At 46.6% G+C, this 27,640-nt stretch overlaps 1 protein-coding gene across 1 annotated transcript in view; it reads left to right on the top strand.

Moving 5' to 3' along the window:
- Positions 1–25,808, top strand: part of LOC135529496 (zinc finger protein 16-like) — a gene marked incomplete at its 3' end in the record, with an annotated part of 60,963 nt that extends 35,155 nt beyond the window's left edge. Inside the window, exons 3-9 of the mRNA XM_064958186.1 lie at positions 20,104–20,208; positions 21,044–21,139; positions 21,292–21,402; positions 22,926–23,058; positions 23,183–24,824; positions 25,063–25,582; positions 25,724–25,808. Coding sequence (XP_064814258.1) covers positions 20,104–20,208; positions 21,044–21,139; positions 21,292–21,402; positions 22,926–23,058; positions 23,183–24,824; positions 25,063–25,582; positions 25,724–25,808 — 2,692 coding nt within the window. The remainder of the gene's footprint in view (positions 1–20,103; positions 20,209–21,043; positions 21,140–21,291; positions 21,403–22,925; positions 23,059–23,182; positions 24,825–25,062; positions 25,583–25,723) is intronic.
- Between the last annotated feature and the right edge of the window lie 1,832 nt (positions 25,809–27,640).

Genomic DNA, 27,640 nt, shown 5'->3' with positions numbered 1-27,640 from the left:
CCGCGTTAAAACGCTCCTACAACACCGTTAAAACGCCTCCTACAACACCGTTAAAACGCCTCCTTCCATAGACACGCTGCCTACAACACCGCTTAAAACGCCTCCTACAACACCGCTTAAAACGCCTCCTACAACACCGCTTAAAACGCCTCCTACAACACCGTTAAAACGCCTCCTACAACACCGCGTTAAAACGCCTCCTACAACACCGCTAAAACGCCTCCTACAACACCGCTAAAACGCTCCTACAACACCGCTAAAAACGCCTCCTACAACACCGCTTAAAACGCCTCCTACAACACCGCTTAAAACGCCTCCTACAACACCGCTAAAACGCCTCCTACAACACCGCTAAAACGCCTCCTACAACACCGCTTAAAACGCCTCCTACAACACCGCTGTTAAAACGCCTCCTACAACACCGCTAAAACGCCTCTCCTACAACACCGCGTAAAACGCTCCTACAACACCGCTGTTAAAACGCCTCCTACAACACCGCTTAAAACGCCTCCTACAACACCGTTTAAAACGCCTCCTACAACACCGCGTTAAAACGCTCCTACAACACCGTGTTAAAACGCTCCTACAACACCGCTAAAAACGCCTCTCGCTTTCCATAGACACGCTGCCTACAACACCGCTTAAAACGCCTCCTACAACACCGCTTAAAACGCCTCCTACAACACCGCTTAAAACGCCTCCTACAACACCGTTAAAACGCCTCCGCTTTCCATAGACACGCTGCCTACAACACCGCTAAAACGCCTCCTACAACACCGTTAAAACGCTCCTACAACACAGTGTTAAAACGCTCCATTTCCATAGACACGCGCCTACAACACCGTGTAAAACGCTCCTACAACACCATGTTAAAACGCTCCTACAACACCGCGCTAAAACGCTCCTACAACACCGCGTTAAAACGCCTCCTTTCCATAGACATGCTGCCTACAACACCGCTTAAAACGCCTCCTACAACACAGTGTTAAAACGCTCCTACAACACCGCGTTAAAACGCCTCCTACAACACCGCGTTAAAACGCCTCCTACAACACCGCGTTAAAACGCCTCCTACAACACCGCTTAAAACGCCTCCTACAACACCGCTTAAAACGCCTCCGCTTCCAAACACGCTGCCTACAACACCGCGTTAAAACGCCTCCTACAACACCGCGTTAAAACGCTCCTACAACACCGCGTTAAAACGCCTCCTACAACACCGCTAAAACGCCTCCTACAACACCGCTTAAAACGCTCCTACAACACCGCGTTAAAACGCCTCCTACAACACTGTGTTAAAACGCCTCCTACAACACCGTGTAAAACGCCTCCTACAACACCGCGTTAAAACGCCTCCTACAACACCGCATTAAAACGCCTCCTACAACACCGTTAAAACGCCTCTTACAACACAGTGTTAAAACGCTCCTACAACACCGCTAAAACGCTCCTACAACACCGCGTTAAAACGCCTCCTACAACACGCTAAAACGCCTCCTACAACACCGCCTCCTACAACACCGCGTTAAAACGCTCCTACAACACCGCGTTAAAACGCTCCTACAACACCGTTTAAAACGCTCCTACAACACCGCTAAAACGCTCCGTTTCCATAGACACGCTGCCTACAACACCGCTAAAACGCCTCCTACAACACCGCTAAAACGCCTCCTACAACACCGTGTAAAACGCCTCCTACAACACCGCGTTAAAACGCCTCCTACAACACCGCTTAAAACGCCTCCTACAACACACGCTGCCTAAAACGCCTCCTACAACACCGCTAAAACGCCTCCTACAACACCGCATTAAAACGCCTCCTACAACACCGTGTAAAACGCTCCTACAACACCGCGTTAAAACGCCTCCTACAACACCGCGCTAAAACGCCTCCTACAACACCGCTGCTAAAACGCCTCCTACAACACCGTTAAAACGCTCCTACAACACCGCTTAAAACGCCTCCTACAACACCGCTGCTTAAAACGCCTCCTACAACACCGCGTTAAAACGCCTCCTACAACACCGTTAAAACGCTAAAACGCCTCCTACAACACCGCGTTAAAACGCCTCCTACAACACCGCTTAAAACGCCTCCTACAACACCGTTAAAACGCCTCCTACAACACCGCGTAAAACGCTCCTACAACACCGCGTAAAACGCGCCTCCTACAACACCATGTTAAACGCCTCCTACAACACCGCGTTAAAACGCCTCCTACAACACCGTTAAAACGCCTCCGCTTCCATAGACATGCTGCCTACAACACCGCAGTTAAAACGCTCCTACAACACAGTGTTAAAACGCCTCCTACAACACCGCTGTTACGCCTCCTACAACACCGCTAAAACGCCTCCTACAACACCGCTAAAACGCTCCTACAACACCGCGCTAAAACGCCTCCTACAACACCGCTAAAACGCCTCCTACAACACGCTAAAACGCCTCCTACAACACCGCGTAAAACGCCTCCTACAACACCGTGTTAAAACGCCTCCTACAACACCGTGTTAAAACGCCTCCTACAACACCGCTTAAAACGCCTCCGCTTCCATAGACACGCTGCCTACAACACCGCTTAAAACGCCTCCTACAACACCGCGTTAAAACGCCTCCTACAACACCGCGTTAAAACGCCTCCTACAACACCGCGTTAAAACGCCTCCTACAACACCGCGTTAAAACGCTCCTACAACACCGCGTTAAAACGCCTCCTACAACACCGCGTAAAACGCCTCCTACAACACCGCTTAAACGCCTCCTACAACACCGCTGTTAAAACGCCTCCTACAACACCGCTGCTAAAACGCCTCCTACAACACCGTTAAAACGCCTCCTACAACACCGCGTTAAAACGCCTCCTACAACACCGCTAAAACGCCTCCTACAACACCGCTAAAACGCCTCCTACAACACCGCTAAAACGCCTCCTACAACACCGCGTAAAACGCCTCCTACAACACCGCTAAAACGCCTCCTACAACACCGCGTTAAAACGCCTCCTACAACACCGCGTTAAAACGCCTCCTACAACACCGTTAAAACGCCTCCTACAACACCGCTAAAACGCTCTCCGTTTCCATAACACGCTGCCTACAACACCGCGTTAAAACGCCTCCTACAACACCGTGTTAAAACGCCTCCTACAACACCGCGTTAAAACGCCTCCTACAACACCGTGTAAAACGCCTCCGCTTTCCATAGACACGCTGCCTACAACACCGCGTTAAAACGCCTCCTACAACACCGTGTTAAAACGCCTCCTACAACACAGTGTTAAAACGCGTCTCCATTTCCATAGAACACTGCCTACAACACCGTGTTAAAACGCCTCCTACAACACCATGTTAAAACGCCTCCTACAACACCGCGTTAAAACGCCTCCTACAACACCGTGTTAAAACGCGCTTCCATAGACATGCTGCCTACAACACCGTGTTAAAACGCTCTCCTACAACACAGTGTTAAAACGCCTCCTACAACACCGCGCTAAAACGCCTCCTACAACACCGCTAAAACGCCTCCTACAACACCGCGCTAAAACGCCTCCTACAACACCGCTAAAACGCCTCCTACAACACCGTTAAAACGCTCCGCTTCCATAGACACGCTGCCTACAACACCGCGTAAAACGCCTCCTACAACACCGCTTAAAACGCCTCCTACAACACCGCGTAAAACGCCTCCTACAACACCGCTAAAACGCCTCCTACAACACCGCTTAAAACGCCTCCTACAACACCGCGTTAAAACGCCTCCTACAACACCGCTGTTAAAACGCCTCCTACAACACCGCGTTAAAACGCCTCCTACAACACCGTTAAAACGCGCTTCCATAGACATGCTGCCTACAACACCGTGTAAAACGCCTCCTACAACACAGTGTTAAAACGCCTCCTACAACACCGCTGCTAAAACGCCTCCTACAACACCGCTAAAAACGCTCCTACAACACCGCTTAAAACGCCTCCTACAACACCGCTAAAACGCCTCCTACAACACCGCTAAAACGCCTCCTACAACACCGCTTAAAACGCCTCCTACAACACCGCTCCGCCTACAACACCGCTTAAAACGCCTCCTACAACACCGTGTTAAAACGCCTCCTACAACACCGTTAAAACGCTCCTTTCCATAGACACGCTGCCTACAACACCGCTTAAAACGCTCCTACAACACCGCTAAAACGCCTCCTACAACACCGCTAAAACGCCTCCTACAACACCGCTAAAACGCCTCCTACAACACCGCCGCCTCCTACAACACCGCTAAAACGCCTCCTACAACACCGCTAAAACGCTCCTACAACACCGCTAAAACGCCTCCTACAACACCGCTAAAACGCCTCCTACAACACCGCTAAAACGCCTCCTACAACACCGCGTTAAAACGCCTCCTACAACACCGCATTAAAACGCCTCCTACAACACCGCGTTAAAACGCCTCCTACAACACCGCGTTAAAACGCCTCCTACAACACCGCTAAAACGCCTCCTACAACACCGCTGTTAAAACGCCTCCTACAACACCGCGTTAAAACGCCTCCTACAACACCGTGTTAAAACGTCTCCTACAACACCGTGTTAAAACGCCTCCTACAACACCGTGTTAAAACGCCTCCTACAACACCGCGTTAAAACGCCTCCGTTTCCATAGACACGCTACAACACCGCGTTAAAACGCCTCCTACAACACCGTGTTAAAACGCCTCCTACAACACCGTGTTAAAACGCCTCCTACAACACCGTTTAAAACGTCTCCGTTTCCATAGACACGCTGCCTACAACACCGCGTTAAAACGTCTCCTACAACACCGTGTTAAAACGTCTCCTACAACACAGTGTTAAAACGTCTCCATTTCCATAGACACGCTGCCTACAACACCGTGTTAAAACGTCTCCTACAACACCATGTTAAAACGTCTCCTACAACACCGCGTTAAAACGTCTCCTACAACACCGTGTTAAAACGTCTCCGTTTCCATAGACATGCTGCCTACAACACCGTGTTAAAACGTCTCCTACAACACAGTGTTAAAACGCCTCCTACAACACCGCTGTTAAAACTAAAACGCCTCCTACAACACCGCTTAAAACGTCTCCTACAACACCGCGTTAAAACGCCTCCTACAACACCGTGTTAAAACGCTCCTACAACACCGCCATAGACACGCTCCTACAACACCGCGTTAAAACGCCTCCTACAACACCGCTAAAACGCCTCCTACAACACCGCTTAAACGCCTCCTACAACACCGCGCCAAAACGCCTCCTACAACACCGTTAAAACGCCTCCTACAACACCGCGTTAAAACATCTCCTACAACACCGCGTTAAAACGTCTCCTACAACACCGTGTTAAAACGCCTCCTACAACACCGTTAAAACGCCTCCTACAACACCGTGTTAAAACGCGTCTCCTACAACACCGCGTTAAAACGCTCTCCTACAACACCGCATTAAAACGCTCCTACAACACCGCGTTAAAACGCTCCTACAACACAGTGTTAAAACGCCTCCTACAACACCGCGTTAAAACGCTCCTACAACACCGCGTTAAAACGTCTCCTACAACACCGTGTTAAACGTCTCCTACAACACCGCGTTAAAACGTCTCCTACAACACCGTTTAAAACGTCTCCTACAACACCGCGTTAAAACGTCTCCGTTTCCATAACACGCTCCTACAACACCGCGTTAAAACGCCTCCTACAACACCGTGTTAAAACGTCTCCTACAACACCGTGTTAAAACGCGTCTCCTACAACACCGTTAAAACGCTCCTACAACACACCGTTAAAACGTCTCCGTTTCCATAGACACGCTGCCTACAACACCGCGTTAAAACGCCTCCTACAACACCGCGTTAAAACGCTCCTACAACACCGTGTTAAAACATCTCCTACAACACCGCGTTAAAACGCCTCCTACAACACCGTGTTAAAACGCTCTCCTACAACACCGTGTTAAAACGCCTCCTACAACACCGCGTTAAAACGCCTCCGTTTCCATAACACGCTGCCTACAACACCGCTTAAAACGCCTCCTACAACACCGTGTTAAAACGTCTCCTACAACACCGTGTTAAAACGCCTCCTACAACACCGTGTTAAACGTCTCCGCTTCCATAGACACGCTGCCTACAACACCGCTTAAAACGTCTCCTACAACACCGTGTTAAAACGTCTCCTACAACACAGTGTTAAAACGTCTCCATTTCCATAGACACGCTGCCTACAACACCGTGTTAAAACGACTCCTACAACACCGCGTTAAAACGTCTCCTACAACACCATGTTAAAACGTCTCCTACAACACCGCTAAAACGTCTCCTACAACACCGTTTTAAAACGCTCCGCTTCCATAGACATGCTGCCTACAACACCGTGTTAAAACGTCTCCTACAACACAGTGTTAAAACGTCTCCTACAACACCGCGTTAAAACGTCTCCTACAACACCGCGTTAAAACGTCTCCTACAACACCGCGTTAAAACGTCTCCTACAACACCGCGTTAAAACGCCTCCTACAACACCGCGTAAAACGCCTCCCTACAACACCGCTTAAAACGCCTCCTACAACACCGCTTAAAACGCTCCTACAACACCGCGTTAAAACGTCTCCTACAACACCGTGTTAAAACGTCTCCTACAACACCGCGTTAAAACGTCTCCTACAACACCGCGTTAAAACGCCTCCTACAACACCGTGTTAAAACGCCTCCTACAACACCGCGTTAAAACGCCTCCTACAACACCGTGTTAAAACGCCTCCTACAACACCGCGTTAAAACGCCTCCTACAACACCGTGTTAAAACGCTCCTTACAACACAGTGTTAAAACGCCTCCTACAACACCGCGTTAAAACGCCTCCTACAACACAGCGTTAAAACGCCTCCTACACACGCTAAAACGCTCCTACAACACCGTGTTAAAACGCCTCCTACAACACCGTGTTAAAACGCCTCCTACAACACCGCTGCTAAAACGCCTCCTACAACACCGCTAAAACGCCTCCGCTTTCCATAGACACGCTGCCTACAACACCGCGTTAAAACGCTCCTACAACACCGTGTTAAAACATCTCCTACAACACCGTGTAAAACGCCTCCTACAACACCGTTAAAACGCCTCCTACAACACCGTGTTAAAACGCTCCTACAACACCGCGTAAAACGCCTCCTACAACACCGTTAAAACGCTCCTACAACACAGTGTTAAAACGTCTCCTACAACACAGTGTTAAAACGCTCCTACAACACCGCGTTAAAACGTCTCCTACAACACCGCTTAAAACGCCTCCTACAACACCGTGTTAAAACGCCTCCTACAACACCGCTGTTAAAACGTCTCCTACAACACCGTGTTAAAACGCCTCCTACAACACAGTGTTAAAACGTCTCCTACAACACCGCGTAAAACGCCTCCTACAACACCGCTAAAACGCCTCCTACAACACCGCGTTAAAACGCCTCCTACAACACCGCTGTTAAAACGCCTCCTACAACACCGTTAAAACGCCTCCTACAACACCGCGTTAAAACGTCTCCTACAACACCGCTAAAACGCCTCCTACAACACCGCGTAAAACGCCTCCTACAACACCGTGTTAAAACGTCTCCTACAACACCGTGTTAAAACGTCTCCTACAACACCGTGTTAAAACGCCTCCTACAACACAGTGTTAAAACGCTCCGTTTCCATAGACACGCTCCTACAACACCGTGTTAAAACGCTCCGTTTCCATAGACACGCTGCCTACAACACCGCTTAAAACGCTCCTACAACACCGTGTTAAAACGCCTCCTACAACACAGTGTTAAAACGTCTCCGTTTCCATAGACACGCTGCCTACAACACCGTTAAAACGACTCCTACAACACCGTCTAAAACGCTCCTACAACACCGCGTTAAAACGTCTCCTACAACACCGTGTTAAAACGTCTCCTACAACACCGTGTTAAAACGTCTCCGTTTCCATAGACACGCTGCCTACAACACCGCGTTAAAACGTCTCCTACAACACCGCGTTAAAACGTCTCCTACAACACCGCGTTAAAACGTCTCCTACAACACCGCGTTAAAACGTCTCCTACAACACCGTGTTAAAACATCTCCTACAACACCGTGTTAAAACATCTCCTACAACACCGTGTTAAAACGTCTCCTACAACACCGTGTTAAAACGTCTCCTACAACACCGCGTTAAAACGTCTCCTACAACACCGTGTTAAAACGTCTCCTACAACACAGTGTTAAAACGTCTCCTACAACACAGTGTTAAAACGTCTCCTACAACACCGCGTTAAAACGTCTCCTACAACACCGCGTTAAAACGTCTCCGTTTCCATAGACACGCTGCCTACAACACCGCGTTAAAACGTCTCCTACAACACCGTGTTAAAACGTCTCCTACAACACCGTGTTAAAACGTCTCCGTTTCCATAGACACGCTGCCTACAACACCGCGTTAAAACGTCTCCGTTTCCATAGACACGCTGCCTACAACACCGCGTTAAAACGTCTCCTACAACACCATGTTAAAACGTCTCCTACAACACCGCGTTAAAACGTCTCCTACAACACTGTGTTAAAACGTCTCCGTTTCCATAGACATGCTGCCTACAACACCGTGTTAAAACGTCTCCTACAACACAGTGTTAAAACGTCTCCTACAACACCGCGTTAAAACGTCTCCTACAACACCATGTTAAAACGTCTCCTACAACACCGCGTTAAAACGTCTCCTACAACACCGTGTTAAAACGTCTCCGTTTCCATAGACATGCTGCCTACAACACCGTGTTAAAACGTCTCCTACAACACCGCGTTAAAACGTCTCCTACAACACCGCGTTAAACGTCTCCTACAACACCGCGTTAAAACGTCTCCTACAACACCGCGTTAAAACGTCTCCTACAACACCGTGTTAAAACGTCTCCTACAACACCGTGTTAAAACGTCTCCTACAACACCGTGTTAAAACGTCTCCGTTTCCATAGACACGCTGCCTACAACACCGCGTTAAAACGTCTCCTACAACACCGCGTTAAAACGTCTCCTACAACACCGCGTTAAAACGTCTCCTACAACACCGCGTTAAAACGTCTCCTACAACACCGTGTTAAAACGTCTCCTACAACACAGTGTTAAAACGTCTCCTACAACACAGTGTTAAAACGTCTCCTACAACACCGCGTTAAAACGTCTCCTACAACACCGCGTTAAAACGTCTCCTACAACACCGTGTTAAAACGTCTCCTACAACACCGTGTTAAAACGTCTCCTACAACACCGCGTTAAAACGTCTCCTACAACACCGTGTTAAAACGTCTCCTACAACACAGTGTTAAAACGTCTCCTACAACACCGCGTTAAAACGTCTCCTACAACACCGCGTTAAAACGTCTCCTACAACACCGCGTTAAAACGTCTCCTACAACACCGCGTTAAAAACGTCTCCTACAACACCGTGTTAAAACGTCTCCTACAACACCGCGTTAAAACGTCTCCTACAACACCGCGTTAAAACGTCTCCTACAACACCGCGTTAAAACGTCTCCTACAACACCGCGTTAAAACGTCTCCTACAACACCGTGTTAAAACGTCTCCTACAACACCGTGTTAAAACGTCTCCTACAACACCGTGTTAAAACGTCTCCTACAACACAGTGTTAAAACGTCTCCGTTTCCATAGACACGCTGCCTACAACACCGTGTTAAAACGTCTCCGTTTCCATAGACACGCTGCCTACAACACCGCGTTAAAACGTCTCCTACAACACCGTGTTAAAACGTCTCCTACAACACAGTGTTAAAACGTCTCCGTTTCCATAGACACGCTGCCTACAACACCGTGTTAAAACGACTCCTACAACACCGCGTTAAAACGTCTCCTACAACACCATGTTAAAACGTCTCCTACAACACCGTGTTAAAACGTCTCCTACAACACCGTGTTAAAACGTCTCCGTTTCCATAGACACGCTGCCTACAACACCGCGTTAAAACGTCTCCTACAACACCGCGTTAAAACGTCTCCTACAACACCGCGTTAAAACGTCTCCTACAACACCGCGTTAAAACGTCTCCTACAACACCGTGTTAAAACATCTCCTACAACACCGTGTTAAAACATCTCCTACAACACCGTGTTAAAACGTCTCCTACAACACCGTGTTAAAACGTCTCCTACAACACCGCGTTAAAACGTCTCCTACAACACCGTGTTAAAACGTCTCCTAGACACGCTGCCTACAACACCGCGTTAAAACGTCTCCGTTTCCATAGACACGCTGCCTACAACACCGCGTTAAAACGTCTCCTACAACACCATGTTAAAACGTCTCCTACAACACCGCTTAAAACGTCTCCTACAACACCGTGTTAAAACGCTCCGTTTCCATAGACATGCTGCCTACAACACCGTGTTAAAACGTCTCCTACAACACAGTGTTAAAACGTCTCCTACAACACCGCGTTAAAACGTCTCCTACAACACCGCGTTAAAACGTCTCCTACAACACCGCGTTAAAACGTCTCCTACAACACCGCGTTAAAACGTCTCCTACAACACCGCGTTAAAACGTCTCCTACAACACCGTGTTAAAACGTCTCCTACAACACCGTGTTAAAACGTCTCCTACAACACCGTGTTAAAACGTCTCCGTTTCCATAGACACGCTGCCTACAACACCGCGTTAAAACGTCTCCTACAACACCGCGTTAAAACGTCTCCTACAACACCGCGTTAAAACGTCTCCTACAACACCGCGTTAAAACGTCTCCTACAACACCGCGTTAAAACATCTCCTACAACACCGCGTTAAAACATCTCCTACAACACCGTGTTAAAACGTCTCCTACAACACCGTGTTAAAACGTCTCCTACAACACCGCGTTAAAACGTCTCCTACAACACCGTGTTAAAACGTCTCCTACAACACAGTGTTAAAACGTCTCCTACAACACAGTGTTAAAACGTCTCCTACAACACCGCGTTAAAACGTCTCCTACAACACCGCGTTAAAACGTCTCCTACAACACCGTGTTAAAACGTCTCCTACAACACCGTGTTAAAACGTCTCCTACAACACCGCGTTAAAACGTCTCCTACAACACCGTGTTAAAACGTCTCCTACAACACAGTGTTAAAACGTCTCCTACAACACCGCGTTAAAACGTCTCCTACAACACCGCGTTAAAACGTCTCCTACAACACCGCGTTAAAACGTCTCCTACAACACCGCGTTAAAACGTCTCCTACAACACCGTGTTAAAACGTCTCCTACAACACCGTGTTAAAACGTCTCCTACAACACCGTGTTAAAACGTCTCCGTTTCCATAGACACGCTGCCTACAACACCGCGTTAAAACGTCTCCTACAACACCGTGTTAAAACGTCTCCTACAACACAGTGTTAAAACGTCTCCATTTCCATAGACACGCTGCCTACAACACCGTGTTAAAACGACTCCTACAACACCGCGTTAAAACGTCTCCTACAACACCATGTTAAAACGTCTCCTACAACACCGCGTTAAAACGTCTCCTACAACACCGTGTTAAAACGTCTCCGTTTCCATAGACATGCTGCCTACAACACCGTGTTAAAACGTCTCCTACAACACAGTGTTAAAACGTCTCCTACAACACCGCGTTAAAACGTCTCCTACAACACCGCGTTAAAACGTCTCCTACAACACCGCGTTAAAACGTCTCCTACAACACCGCGTTAAAACGTCTCCTACAACACCGCGTTAAAACGTCTCCTACAACACCGTGTTAAAACGTCTCCTACAACACCGTGTTAAAACGTCTCCTACAGCACCGTGTTAAACGTCTCCGTTTCCATAGACACGCTGCCTACAACACCGCGTTAAAACGTCTCCTACAACACCGCGTTAAAACGTCTCCTACAACACCGCGTTAAAACGTCTCCTACAACACCGCGTTAAAACGTCTCCTACAACACCGTGTTAAAACATCTCCTACAACACCGTGTTAAAACGTCTCCTACAACACCGTGTTAAAACGTCTCCTACAACACCGTGTTAAAACGTCTCCTACAACACCGTGTTAAAACGTCTCCTACAACACCGCGTTAAAACGCCTCCTACAACACCGTGTTAAAACGTCTCCTACAACACCGTGTTAAAACGTCTCCTACAACACCGTGTTAAAACGTCTCCTACAACACCGCGTTAAAACGCTCCTACAACACCGTGTTAAAACGTCTCCTACAACACAGTGTTAAAACGTCTCCTACAACACCGCGTTAAAACGTCTCCTACAACACCGCGTTAAAACGTCTCCTACAACACTGCGTTAAAACGTCTCCTACAACACCGCGTTAAAACGTCTCCTACAACACCGTGTTAAAACGTCTCCTACAACACCGTGTTAAAACGTCTCCTACAACACCGTGTTAAAACGTCTCCTACAACACCGCGTTAAACGCTCCGTTTCCATAGACACGCTGCCTACAACACCGCGTTAAAACGTCTCCTACAACACCGTGTTAAAACGTCTCCTACAACACCGTGTTAAAACGTCTCCTACAACACCGTGTTAAAACGCGTCTCCGTTTCCATAGACACGCTGCCTACAACACCGCGTTAAAACGTCTCCTACAACACCGCGTTAAAACGTCTCCTACAACACCGCGTTAAAACGTCTCCTACAACACCGCGTTAAAACGTCTCCTACAACACCGTGTTAAAACATCTCCTACAACACCGTGTTAAAACATCTCCTACAACACCGTGTTAAAACGTCTCCTACAACACCGTGTTAAAACGTCTCCTACAACACCGCGTTAAAACGTCTCCTACAACACCGTGTTAAAACGTCTCCTACAACACAGTGTTAAAACGTCTCCTACAACACAGTGTTAAAACGTCTCCTACAACACCGCGTTAAAACGTCTCCTACAACACCGCGTTAAAACGTCTCCGTTTCCATAGACACGCTGCCTACAACACCGCGTTAAAACGTCTCCTACAACACCGTGTTAAAACGTCTCCTACAACACCGTGTTAAAACGTCTCCGTTTCCATAGACACGCTGCCTACAACACCGCGTTAAAACGTCTCCGTTTCCATAGACACGCTGCCTACAACACCGCGTTAAAACGTCTCCTACAACACCATGTTAAAACGTCTCCTACAACACCGCGTTAAAACGTCTCCTACAACACTGTGTTAAAACGTCTCCGTTTCCATAGACATGCTGCCTACAACACCGTGTTAAAACGTCTCCTACAACACAGTGTTAAAACGTCTCCTACAACACCGCGTTAAAACGTCTCCTACAACACCATGTTAAAACGTCTCCTACAACACCGCGTTAAAACGTCTCCTACAACACCGTGTTAAAACGTCTCCGTTTCCATAGACATGCTGCCTACAACACCGTGTTAAAACGTCTCCTACAACACCGCGTTAAAACGTCTCCTACAACACCGCGTTAAAACGTCTCCTACAACACCGCGTTAAAACGTCTCCTACAACACCGCGTTAAAACGTCTCCTACAACACCGTGTTAAAACGTCTCCTACAACACCGTGTTAAAACGTCTCCTACAACACCGTGTTAAAACGTCTCCGTTTCCATAGACACGCTGCCTACAACACCGCGTTAAAACGTCTCCTACAACACCGCGTTAAAACGTCTCCTACAACACCGTGTTAAAACGTCTCCTACAACACCGCGTTAAAACGTCTCCTACAACACCGTGTTAAAACGTCTCCTACAACACAGTGTTAAAACGTCTCCTACAACACAGTGTTAAAACGTCTCCTACAACACCGCGTTAAAACGTCTCCTACAACACCGCGTTAAAACGCCTCCTACAACACCGTGTTAAAACGTCTCCTACAACACCGTGTTAAAACGTCTCCTACAACACCGCGTTAAAACGTCTCCTACAACACCGTGTTAAAACGTCTCCTACAACACAGTGTTAAAACGCGTCTCCTACAACACCGCGTTAAAACGTCTCCTACAACACCGCGTTAAAACGTCTCCTACAACACCGCGTTAAAACGTCTCCTACAACACCGCGTTAAAACGTCTCCTACAACACCGTGTTAAAACGTCTCCTACAACACCGCGTTAAAACGTCTCCTACAACACCGCGTTAAAACGTCTCCTACAACACCGCGTTAAAACGTCTCCTACAACACCGCGTTAAAACGTCTCCTACAACACCGTGTTAAAACGTCTCCTACAACACCGTGTTAAAACGCGTCTCCTACAACACCGTGTTAAAACGTCTCCTACAACACAGTGTTAAAACGTCTCCGTTTCCATAGACACGCTGCCTACAACACCGTGTTAAAACGTCTCCTAGACACGCTGCCTACAACACCGCGTTAAAACGTCTCCTACAACACCGTGTTAAAACGTCTCCTACAACACAGTGTTAAAACGTCTCCGTTTCCATAGACACGCTGCCTACAACACCGTGTTAAAACGACTCCTACAACACCGCGTTAAAACGTCTCCTACAACACCATGTTAAAACGTCTCCTACAACACCGTGTTAAAACGTCTCCTACAACACCGTGTTAAAACGTCTCCGTTTCCATAGACACGCTGCCTACAACACCGCGTTAAAACGTCTCCTACAACACCGCGTTAAAACGTCTCCTACAACACCGTGTTAAAACGTCTCCGTTTCCATAGACATGCTGCCTACAACACCGTGTTAAAACGTCTCCTACAACACCGCGTTAAAACGTCTCCTACAACACCGCGTTAAAACGTCTCCTACAACACCGCGTTAAAACGTCTCCTACAACACCGCGTTAAAACGTCTCCTACAACACCGTGTTAAAACGTCTCCTACAACACCGTGTTAAAACGTCTCCTACAACACCGTGTTAAAACGTCTCCGTTTCCATAGACACGCTGCCTACAACACCGCGTTAAAACGTCTCCTACAACACCGCGTTAAAACGTCTCCTACAACACCGTGTTAAAACGTCTCCTACAACACCGCGTTAAAACGTCTCCTACAACACCGTGTTAAAACGTCTCCTACAACACAGTGTTAAAACGTCTCCTACAACACAGTGTTAAAACGTCTCCTACAACACCGCGTTAAAACGTCTCCTACAACACCGCGTTAAAACGTCTCCTACAACACCGTGTTAAAACGTCTCCTACAACACCGTGTTAAAACGTCTCCTACAACACCGCGTTAAAACGTCTCCTACAACACCGTGTTAAAACGTCTCCTACAACACAGTGTTAAAACGTCTCCTACAACACCGCGTTAAAACGTCTCCTACAACACCGCGTTAAAACGTCTCCTACAACACCGCGTTAAAACGTCTCCTACAACACCGCGTTAAAACGTCTCCTACAACACCGTGTTAAAACGTCTCCTACAACACCGCGTTAAAACGTCTCCTACAACACCGCGTTAAAACGTCTCCTACAACACCGCGTTAAAACGTCTCCTACAACACCGCGTTAAAACGTCTCCTACAACACCGTGTTAAAACGTCTCCTACAACACCGTGTTAAAACGCTCCTACAACACCGTGTTAAAACGTCTCCTACAACACAGTGTTAAAACGTCTCCGTTTCCATAGACACGCTGCCTACAACACCGTGTTAAAACGTCTCCGTTTCCATAGACACGCTGCCTACAACACCGCGTTAAAACGTCTCCTACAACACCGTGTTAAAACGTCTCCTACAACACAGTGTTAAAACGTCTCCGTTTCCATAGACACACTGCCTACAACACCGTGTTAAAACGACTCCTACAACACCGCGTTAAAACGTCTCCTACAACACCATGTTAAAACGTCTCCTACAACACCGTGTTAAAACGTCTCCTACAACACCGTGTTAAAACGTCTCCGTTTCCATAGACACGCTGCCTACAACACCGCGTTAAAACGTCTCCTACAACACCGCGTTAAAACGTCTCCTACAACACCGCGTTAAAACGTCTCCTACAACACCGCGTTAAAACGTCTCCTACAACACCGTGTTAAAACATCTCCTACAACACCGTGTTAAAACATCTCCTACAACACCGTGTTAAAACGTCTCCTACAACACCGTGTTAAAACGTCTCCTACAACACCGCGTTAAAACGTCTCCTACAACACCGTGTTAAAACGTCTCCGTTTCCATAGACACGCTGCCTACAACACCGCGTTAAAACGTCTCCGTTTCCATAGACACGCTGCCTACAACACCGCGTTAAAACGTCTCCTACAACACCATGTTAAAACGTCTCCTACAACACCGCGTTAAAACGTCTCCTACAACACCGTGTTAAAACGTCTCCGTTTCCATAGACATGCTGCCTACAACACCGTGTTAAAACGTCTCCTACAACACAGTGTTAAAACGTCTCCTACAACACCGCGTTAAAACGTCTCCTACAACACCGCGTTAAAACGTCTCCTACAACACCGCGTTAAAACGTCTCCTACAACACCGCGTTAAAACGTCTCCTACAACACCGCGTTAAAACGTCTCCTACAACACCGTGTTAAAACGTCTCCTACAACACCGTGTTAAAACGTCTCCTACAACACCGTGTTAAAACGTCTCCGTTTCCATAGACACGCTGCCTACAACACCGCGTTAAAACGTCTCCTACAACACCGCGTTAAAACGTCTCCTACAACACCGCGTTAAAACGTCTCCTACAACACCGCGTTAAAACGTCTCCTACAACACCGCGTTAAAACATCTCCTACAACACCGCGTTAAAACATCTCCTACAACACCGTGTTAAAACGTCTCCTACAACACCGTGTTAAAACGTCTCCTACAACACCGCGTTAAAACGTCTCCTACAACACCGTGTTAAAACGTCTCCTACAACACAGTGTTAAAACGTCTCCTACAACACAGTGTTAAAACGTCTCCTACAACACCGCGTTAAAACGTCTCCTACAACACCGCGTTAAAACGTCTCCTACAACACCGTGTTAAAACGTCTCCTACAACACCGTGTTAAAACGTCTCCTACAACACCGCGTTAAAACGTCTCCTACAACACCGTGTTAAAACGTCTCCTACAACACAGTGTTAAAACGTCTCCTACAACACCGCGTTAAAACGTCTCCTACAACACCGCGTTAAAACGTCTCCTACAACACCGCGTTAAAACGTCTCCTACAACACCGCGTTAAAACGTCTCCTACAACACCGTGTTAAAACGTCTCCTACAACACCGTGTTAAAACGTCTCCTACAACACCGTGTTAAAACGTCTCCGTTTCCATAGACACGCTGCCTACAACACCGCGTTAAAACGTCTCCTACAACACCGTGTTAAAACGTCTCCTACAACACAGTGTTAAAACGTCTCCGTTTCCATAGACACGCTGCCTACAACACCGTGTTAAAACGACTCCTACAACACCGCGTTAAAACGTCTCCTACAACACCATGTTAAAACGTCTCCTACAACACCGCGTTAAAACGTCTCCTACAACACCGTGTTAAAACGTCTCCGTTTCCATAGACATGCTGCCTACAACACCGTGTTAAAACGTCTCCTACAACACAGTGTTAAAACGTCTCCTACAACACCGCGTTAAAACGTCTCCTACAACACCGCGTTAAAACGTCTCCTACAACACCGCGTTAAAACGTCTCCTACGACACCGCGTTAAAACGTCTCCTACAACACCGCGTTAAAACGTCTCCTACAACACCGTGTTAAAACGTCTCCTACAACACCGTGTTAAAACGTCTCCTACAGCACCGTGTTAAAACGTCTCCGTTTCCATAGACACGCTGCCTACAACACCGCGTTAAAACGTCTCCTACAACACCGCGTTAAAACGTCTCCTACAACACCGCGTTAAAACGTCTCCTACAACACCGCGTTAAAACGTCTCCTACAACACCGTGTTAAAACATCTCCTACAACACCGTGTTAAAACGTCTCCTACAACACCGTGTTAAAACGTCTCCTACAACACCGTGTTAAAACGTCTCCTACAACACCGTGTTAAAACGTCTCCTACAACACCGCGTTAAAACGTCTCCTACAACACCGTGTTAAAACGTCTCCTACAACACCGTGTTAAAACGTCTCCTACAACACCGTGTTAAAACGTCTCCTACAACACCGCGTTAAAACGTCTCCTACAACACCGTGTTAAAACGCGTCTCCTACAACACAGTGTTAAAACGTCTCCTACAACACCGCGTTAAAACGTCTCCTACAACACCGCGTTAAAACGTCTCCTACAACACTGCGTTAAAACGTCTCCTACAACACCGCGTTAAAACGTCTCCTACAACACCGTGTTAAAACGTCTCCTACAACACCGTGTTAAAACGTCTCCTACAACACCGTGTTAAAACGTCTCCTACAACACCGCGTTAAAACGTCTCCGTTTCCATAGACACGCTGCCTACAACACCGCGTTAAAACGTCTCCTACAACACCGTGTTAAAACGTCTCCTACAACACCGTGTTAAAACGTCTCCTACAACACCGTGTTAAAACGTCTCCGTTTCCATAGACACGCTGCCTACAACACCGCGTTAAAACGTCTCCGTTTCCATAGACACGCTGCCTACAACACCGCGTTAAAACGTCTCCTACAACACCGTGTTAAAACGTCTCCTACAACACAGTGTTAAAACGTCTCCGTTTCCATAGACACGCTGCCTACAACACCGTGTTAAAACGTCTCCTACAACACCGCGTTAAAACGTCTCCTACAACACCATGTTAAAACGTCTCCTACAACACCGCGTTAAAACGTCTCCTACAACACCGTGTTAAAACGTCTCCGTTTCCATAGACATGCTGCCTACAACACCGTGTTAAAACGTCTCCTACAACACCGTGTTAAAACGTCTCCTACAACACCGCGTTAAAACGTCTCCTACAACACCGCGTTAAAACGTCTCCTACAACACCGCGTTAAAACGTCTCCTACAACACCGCGTTAAAACGTCTCCTACAACACCGCGTTAAAACGTCTCCTACAACACCGTGTTAAAACGTCTCCTACAACACCGTGTTAAAACATCTCCTACAACACCGTGTTAAAACGTCTCCTACAACACCGTGTTAAAACGTCTCCGTTTCCATAGACACGCTGCCTACAACACCGCGTTAAAACGTCTCCGTTTCCATAGACACGCTGCCTACAACACCGCGTTAAAACGTCTCCTACAACACCGTGTTAAAACGTCTCCTACAACACAGTGTTAAAACGTCTCCGTTTCCATAGACACGCTGCCTACAACACCGTGTTAAAACGTCTCCTACAACACTGCGTTAAAACGTCTCCTACAACACTGCGTTAAAACGTCTCCTACAACACCGCGTTAAAACGTCTCTTACAACACCGCGTTAAAACGTCTCCTACAACACCGTGTTAAAACGTCTCCTACAACACCGTGTTAAAACGTCTCCTACAACACCGCGTTAAAACGTCTCCTACAACACCGCGTTAAAACGTCTCCTACAACACCGCGTTAAAACGTCTCCTACAACACCGCGTTAAAACGTCTCCGTTTCCATAGACACGCTGCCTACAACACCGTGTTAAAACGTCTCCTACAACACCGCGTTAAAACGTCTCCTACAACACTGCGTTAAAACGTCTCCTACAACACCGCGTTAAAACGTCTCCGTTTCCATAGACACGCTGCCTACAACACCGCGTTAAAACGTCTCCTACAACACCGTGTTAAAACGTCTCCTACAACACTGCGTTAAAACGTCTCCTACAACACCGCGTGAAAACGTCTCCGTTTCCATAGACACGCTGCCTACAACACCGCGTTAAAACGTCTCCTACAACACCGTGTTAAAACGTCTCCTACAACACCGTGTTAAAACGTCTCCTACAACACCGCGTTAAAACGTCTCCTACAACACCGTGTTAAAACGTCTCCTACAACACTGTGTTAAAACGGCTCCTACAACACCGTGTTAAAACATCTCCTACAACACCGTGTTAAAACGGCTCCTACAACACCGCGTTAAAACGTCTCCGTGGGGGAAAAGGCTCTTCTCAGCTGCAGTCAATACACTGGTTTTGTTTTCTGGATTTCTTAAAAAAAAAAAAAAATGTTACCTTTTATTCCCATCAGCTGGTTCTGAAGTTGTTGTTCTCAGAACACCTCGCCGACTCTGACACCATCCAGTCACACCTGAATAGGATGAAAACCTGTAGCATCACTCATAGGGACAACCAGGTGAGTGTCACTCAATGGCATTGTAACTCTGCTGGTATTACTTGAAGTGGTTGATACCAAACCATAGTGACAGAAACACGGCTCACCTTTGTATCGGTGTCATAATGGCTTCTGGGACAGCATGGCCAGCGCCATTGAGGGATGTCTCCATTGTAAAGACGTCCATTTTCATCTTCGTGTAAAGCTAATATTGGTGATGTCCCGCCCCCTGCCGTGCTGGGGTCTTGAACCGAATCTAGTGTGTCATTCACTTAGTGTGGCCACTAGATGGCGGTCATATAACATAAAGCCATTTAAAAACAATAGCACTCTATATGAAAAAGAAGACATTCGCTCTGAACATTGGCTGTTAGGAATCCCCACCCAGTTGACTACTTTAAAATGGTGGAAGCCTTCAATGTCATTATCCATGCTAAAATGGGTTATATCCATCCAGAGAGGGACGTCAACGGCATTCACACAGCTTGCGATTGTGCCATGTGCTCTGGTTAGCCGGGCAAGGTGTTTATAGATGCTGGCTCTATTTATTCACTGTGCTATCCATACTTCCTGTTAGTCACTGTGCTATCCATACTTCCTGTTAATCACTGTGCTATCCATACTTTCTGTTATTCACTGTGCTATCCATACTTCCTGTTATTCACTGTGCTATCCATACTTCCTGTTAGTCACTGTGCTATCCATACTTCCTGTTAGTCACTGTGCTATCCATACTTCCTGTTAGTCACTGTGCTATCCATACTTCCTGTTAGTCACTGTGCTATCCATACTTCCTGTTAGTCACTGTGCTATCCATACTTCCTGTTAGTCACTGTGCTATCCATACTTCCTGTAGATTTGTGATCCTGAGGTGGAGGCATCAGAATCCAACTTCCTGAAGCTGATTAAAACGCTGCTGGAAGACCCAGTCGAGAGAGAACGCTTCTTTCAGGTCAGCGACTTAAGTAGCTGATTCTGTTGATGATGGTGATGAGGAGGATAATAACTCCCAAGGTGTTGAATGCTTTGACAAGGTAATGTTCAATGCTTAGATTTTTAAAAAAAAGCACTGTCCTATTCTCTACTTCTTTGGTTGTTTCTCAGAACGTTTTTCCAGAGGAATTCGGCGCCATGTATCACGCCGCACTGCAGACGCTGCTGTGGGAGTTCCTCTCCAGACTGGAGAAGCTGCTTCCAACACCGACCCTTCACCAGGTACCAACATAACGCCTCTTCATCAGCGCTGAGGCGTCATACATCTGAGGCGTCATACATCTGAGGCGTCATACATCTGAGGCGTCATACATCTGAGGCTTCATACATCTGGGTCGTCATACATCTGGGTCGTCATACATCTGGGTCGTCATACATCTGGGTCGTCATACATCTGGGTCGTCATACATCTGAGGCTCTGAGGCGTCATACATCTGAGGCTTCATACATCTGGGTCGTCATACATCTGAGGCTCTGAGGCGTCATACATCTGAGGCGTCATACATCTGAGGCTCTGAGGCGTCATACATCTGAGGCTCTGAGGCTTCATACATCTGAGGCTCTGAGGCTTCATACATCTGGGTCGTCATACATCTGAGGCGTCATACATCTGAGGCTCTGAGGCGTCATACATCTGAGGCGTCATACATCTGAGGCGTCATACATCTGAGGCGTCATACATCTGGGTCGTCATACATCTGAGGCGTCATACATCTGAGGCGTCATACATCTGAGGCTCTGAGGCGTCATACATCTGAGGCGTCATACATCTGAGGCTCTGAGGCGTCATACATCTGAGGCGTCATACATCTGAGGCGTCATACATCTGAGGCTCTGAGGCGTCATACATCTGAGGCTCTGAGGCTTCATACATCTGAGGCGTCATACATCTGAGGCGTCATACATCTGAGGCTCTGAGGCATCATACATCTGAGGCTTCATACATCTGGGTCGTCATACATCTGGGTCGTCATACATCTGGGTCGTCATACATCTGGGTCGTCATACATCTGGGTCGTCATACATCTGAGGCGTCATACATCTGAGGCGTCATACATCATACCAAACATTTACACAAATGCTAAAATATCCATTAATTGGATGAATAGATGCATAAAAGGTTTTTATTTTTATTTTATTTAACTAGGCAAGGATCTTTAAGTAGAATGCTTTTATTTCGTCACAATATTTTAGATCTTGTTGTAATTTATCTTCCTGTAATGATGGATACAAATGAGCTAAAGTTAAGACGTTGTCAGCTATATGCTCTGGTCATTATTTTAACTGGCTAGGCAGCGAGCTAACAAGCTAGAAACAAAACAAACATTGTTTAGGAAGTTGAGGTTTTGATGTTATAGAACTGGATCTGTTGTCATTGTCAAGCCCTTCTCGTTCCCTCAGACTGCATCTTGGTTTCTACAACAAGTTAGACAAAAACGTAGTGTATGAAATCCTCGTCTCCTCTGCTTTTCAAATACTTCTTCCACTACCACGAAAATACATTCAAATAGCTCAAGCAAGTCACACAATTTTTCCTTATGGACAATTACAATCTCGTTGCTTGTATTAAAAGTTCACAAGGTAATTTGAATTCCTTTTTATTAATTATACTACAGTCAGTAAACTTTTACAGGACATGGATGGCAATAACAGCTTTTTTTTAATGTAAAAAATACAAATAAATTCTAGGGCAACGAGGTTATGATATTATAGAACTGAATCTGTTGCCTTTCTCTTTCCCTCAGACTGCATCTTGGTTTCTACCTGACCCCTCTGTCCTGGAGGAGTGTGGGCAGTCTGTGCGTCACCCTCAACCTTTGAGGACCCTTCTCCAGTACCACACCAACCTTTCTCCAGACCCACATGTTGAGGCCAATGGTAGGAGAAGAAGACTTTTGAAAAATGGGAGAATTATATTTTTTATGTCCTTTACGTTTTTTTGACATTCGTGTTTTGATATTGCCTTTTCTTCTTCTCTTGTCCTCGGCTCTGTCACCTGGAGACAACCACATCCTGTCTCCATCTCCCCGAGAGTCATCCACTGACCAAGCTGACCCAGAGATCCAATCAGAACCCATACAGACATTTATGACCATTCAAAGCCCTGCATCATATTGCTGTGAGTCAGAAATGACACCTTCGCTGGATTACAGGGAGAGTCAACGAGGGATAGATTTAGACCGCACTGCAAATGTCGACATTTTGCCTTCGAATGAAGAGGTGGAGTGTGTCAACAAGGAAAGTCTTGACAAAGAGAGTGAAATGCATCAAGCTTTTCTTCACCTTCGTGCTGACAGTGGGCCGAAAATCCAACCAGGAGCTCACCGCTTCGAAAAGGAAGCGCAGGACGTTTCTAATTTGTCTACGTCCTGTCGGCTCCGTCAGCCCACGGTGCTGCTGCACAGACTTCACATTACTGATACGCCGTCAACCGTGTCAGAGGTCAATCCAACGCCGAGCAGAGAGACGCTTCAGATTGACAATGTGGAAACCCAAGGACGGAGAGGAGACCGGGTCGTATCACAAAAGAGCGAGAGGAATGTCGAAGTCGAGCCCTCAGATAGCCCACCTCAGTATTCTCTGATCCCTGGCCCATGCCGTACTAAGGGGCAGCCTAAAAGAAGCAAGCGTGTCAAAAAATGCTCCTTGTGTGGGAAAACTTTCAGGGAAGCAAAGGATTTGACAGTACACATAACATCTCACGCTGAGCAGAGGCCTCACCAGTACACCCTGTGTAGTAGACGAGACGTTGAACACCATGAGGACTTGCAGAAGCATCATCAGAGTGTGTGTGAGGCGGCAGCTCAACCAGAAGAGGATAACATATCTCTGTCTCCTCCGTCGATGACATCTCAGCCCCACGACACACTACCTCAGAGAAGGCACCTGACAACCCAACACGGTAAACCAAGACAGTCTTCCAAAGTCACCAAATGCTCCGTGCGTGACGAGACCTTCAGTAAGGCATCGCACGTGGGAAAGCACGTGAGATACACACATGGGAAGCTCCTGTGCCTCAACTGTGGGGATGTTTTTGAGAACTCCACTTTGAGGAAACACAAAAAAGTGTGTTTGAAGACAAAGAAACGTCTCTCTTGCTCTCTGTGCGGAGACACCTTTGATCTCTCTGAGCCAAACGAGCGTGAGGACGTGAACCCACAGCAACTTCCGAGGGAGGCTCTTCCAGAGGCCGGCGCTGTTTTGGCAGCAGTAGAAAATTCGACAGAGATACCTCAGCCCTCAAACACAACACCCCAAAACCCAACCACCTCCAATGCTCTGCCCTTTCAGCTAGCTAATCATTACACAAAATGCCTTTTATGTAAAGAAGCTTTTGATAACGGAGAAGACCTGAGAAGACATCTGAGATTTGAACATGGTGTACTTCCCTACCTGTGTTTTAAATGTGGGGAGAGTTTCCAAAGCGCCTCTGATCGGAAGAAACACTCGGACCAGTGTTCCGGTCAAAACATTCCAGAGTCCAGGAAGTGTCCCGGTTGCAGGACGAGGACTTCTCAATATAGACAGCAGCAGCAGCAGCAGGAAATGACAAGTCAGGAAGTGAACCTTAAAAGACACCAGACAGCCTGGCCGCTACATACAGGGAAAACAAGATGGAGATCCCACAGTCCAGCAGCACAGACGTAGACTTCTCAAATGACTCTCGGCAACACCGGCTAAACCAATCCGTCGATCAATCAAATGACTCTCGGCAACACCGGCTAAACCAATCCGTCGATCAATCAAATGACTCTCGGCAACACCGGCTAAACCAATCCGTCAATCAATCAAATGACTCTCGGCAACACCGGCTAAACCAATCCGTCGATCAATCAAACTTATTTGTAAGGTGCTTTTTCGATCAGCGAACTGCTCTTACAGGAAGCCGGTCGAGACCCGAAGAGAGAAGCGCTGTGACGAGACGGACTTCCAGACACAGCAAGACTTTAATGAGGAAGTCAATCCAAGCCAAACCCGAAGGGAGGTTGACCCAGCAGGTGGAGGCACATCTCAGCCTTCAAGGGGGAACGGGATAGAGACTCCCCAGCCCCACAGTACTGAATCCCAGAACCCAACAACCTACGACGCTTCCCCCACTCTGCCCCCTGGTGTGAATTTAGATTCTAGAACATGTCACGTGTGTTCCAAGAGTTTTCGTCGGAAACAATCCCTGATTTTGCATCTGAGACGTCACGGTGAGGGGGCCATTAAGTGTCCCATATGTTCACGGTGCTTTGGTCGCAACAGGGATTTAAAGTTTCACCTGGCCAACAAATCAGGGTGTGGGCCAACGCGTCGTAATCTTACCGCCGTAATCGTTCCCACAAAAGACACGCCGGTCTTCACTTGCCCCGAATGTCTGCAACAGTTCACCAGCGAAAAGAAACTGAAATCCCACATGGTATGTCACACAGGAGATGGGTTCTCCTGTAGCTTTTGTGGCAAAATGTTTGCCGGACACAACCAATTGAAGTTTCATATCCGTTGTCATAGTTACAGGCCTTATCTATGTGATACGTGTGGCAAGGATTTCCCATCTCAGAGTGCGTTGGAATCGCACGAGCGCGTGCACACGGACGAGCGGGCGTACTCTTGCACAGATTGTGGGAAAACGTTTAAGCGTAAGGGTACGCTGACACAACACCGACTGATTCATACGGGGGAGCGGCCATTTGCCTGTGCTCTCTGTCGAGTACATTTTACCACCAATAAGCATCTGAAACTGCACATGATGTGTCACACGGGGGAGAGGCCTTTTAAATGTCCGGTTTGTGGGAGGGGCTTTAGACAGAAAGGCGATTTGAGACAACATCAAGCTTTGTGTTCCTAGTTGCCTTTGGGGCTCAAGAGGTTTTAAGATAAAGAGTTCTTGCGTTCTTATTGTGTCTGTCAGTATTCCGACATTCTAATTCCGTCTCACCCTGCGTTCATAACATCTGGTAAATTTGTGAATTCCAGCAATCCGACTGTGAAGAATCCACTTTGAACGCCTCTCCAACTGGTAACTACTTGTGGGGAAACGTATCTGTCATCGCTGAGCTTCCGACTTCTGCCATATGCTGAACTCTGACGTCACAAAGGAAATCACCTTTGATAACAGCAGTTTTGGCGGTTAAATGCAACAACAAAACATTATTTATAAAAAATTAAAATAAATATTATGTTTTTTTGAAAACAAGTTGTTCAGTTTGTGGTTGAAACAGTTTTGCCATCCAGCCAATCGGCGTTTTCTCAATTGGTTCAAAGCATGTGAATGTACTCAACTCATTGCGCCCAGTTTCCCGTTTGTCATGAAGGCAGCATAAAGCACGTCCATGGGAAGTGCCGCAGGTGCATTCCATTACGGTTTGGAATGGAGACTTCAATTTACGATTTTGACGAGGTTATCAATTAGTCTATTCGACCAATGGCAATGGGGGATGTTTCGAAATGCAATAGACCTTATACCACCCGTCGCATAAATAAGGCGAATTAAGTACGACAGAAATGGTTGAATTTTGTTTTTGTCTTGCACAATTGTCCATGGCTGTCTTATTGCAACGATCCAGAACTTTCTGAGAGTTGATTAAATATGGTCGGGTTATCTGATTGGAGGAATCACTGAAGACTGAAACGCTGATAACATGCTGTTGTAACAGATCTCTCAGTGGGCAGATGTTCCATTGGGTACGTCGTTGGGGAGGGATGATGCGCTGCCCAGTTTCAAGCACACGTGTTGAAGTCTGAATACTGCGGCTCGTGCCAGTCAACTCATAATTCAGCCAACTCTGAAAAGAGCACGAGTCATTTTGATTTGTGATCTACACTAACCAGATGTATTTTGTCAGGTAAATTAGATTCCTGTTGGGTGGTTCTTATCAACAGACTAAAACCCTTCTACCTTTTCCACACACAAAAAAAACTTGCTTCTTTGAGTTAATTTTGAATTCTCCATATTGAATGAGTTAATTTTGAATTCTCCATATTGAATGAGTTCATTTTGAATTCTCCATATTGAATGAGTTAATTTTGAATTCTCCATATTGAAGGAGTTCATTTTGTATTCTCCATATTGAATGAGTTAATTTTGAATTCTCCATATTGAATGAGTTCATTTTGAATTCTCCATATTGAATGAGTTCATTTTGAATTCTCCATATTGAAGGAGTTCATTTTGAATTCTCCATATTGAAGGAGTTACTTTTGAATTCTCCATATTGAAGGAGTTTATTTTGAATTCTCCATATTGAAGGAGTTTATTTTGAATTCTCCATATTGAAGGAGTTCATTTTGAATTCTCCATATTGAAGGAGTTCATTTTGAATTCTCCATATTGAAGGAGTTACTTTTGAATTCTCCATATTGAATGAGTTACTTTTGAATTCTCCTTATTGAATGAGTTAATTTTGAATTCTCCATATTGAATGAGTTCATTTTGAATTCTCCCCTTTTTGAATGAAATAATCTAATCTGTTGAAAA

This window comes from Oncorhynchus masou, unplaced genomic scaffold, assembly GCF_036934945.1.
Source record: "Oncorhynchus masou masou isolate Uvic2021 unplaced genomic scaffold, UVic_Omas_1.1 unplaced_scaffold_1165, whole genome shotgun sequence".
Taxonomy (NCBI): domain Eukaryota; kingdom Metazoa; phylum Chordata; class Actinopteri; order Salmoniformes; family Salmonidae; genus Oncorhynchus; species Oncorhynchus masou.
The sequence above is the reverse complement of the archived record's forward strand: the minus strand, read 5'-3'. Positions and strand labels throughout refer to the sequence as shown.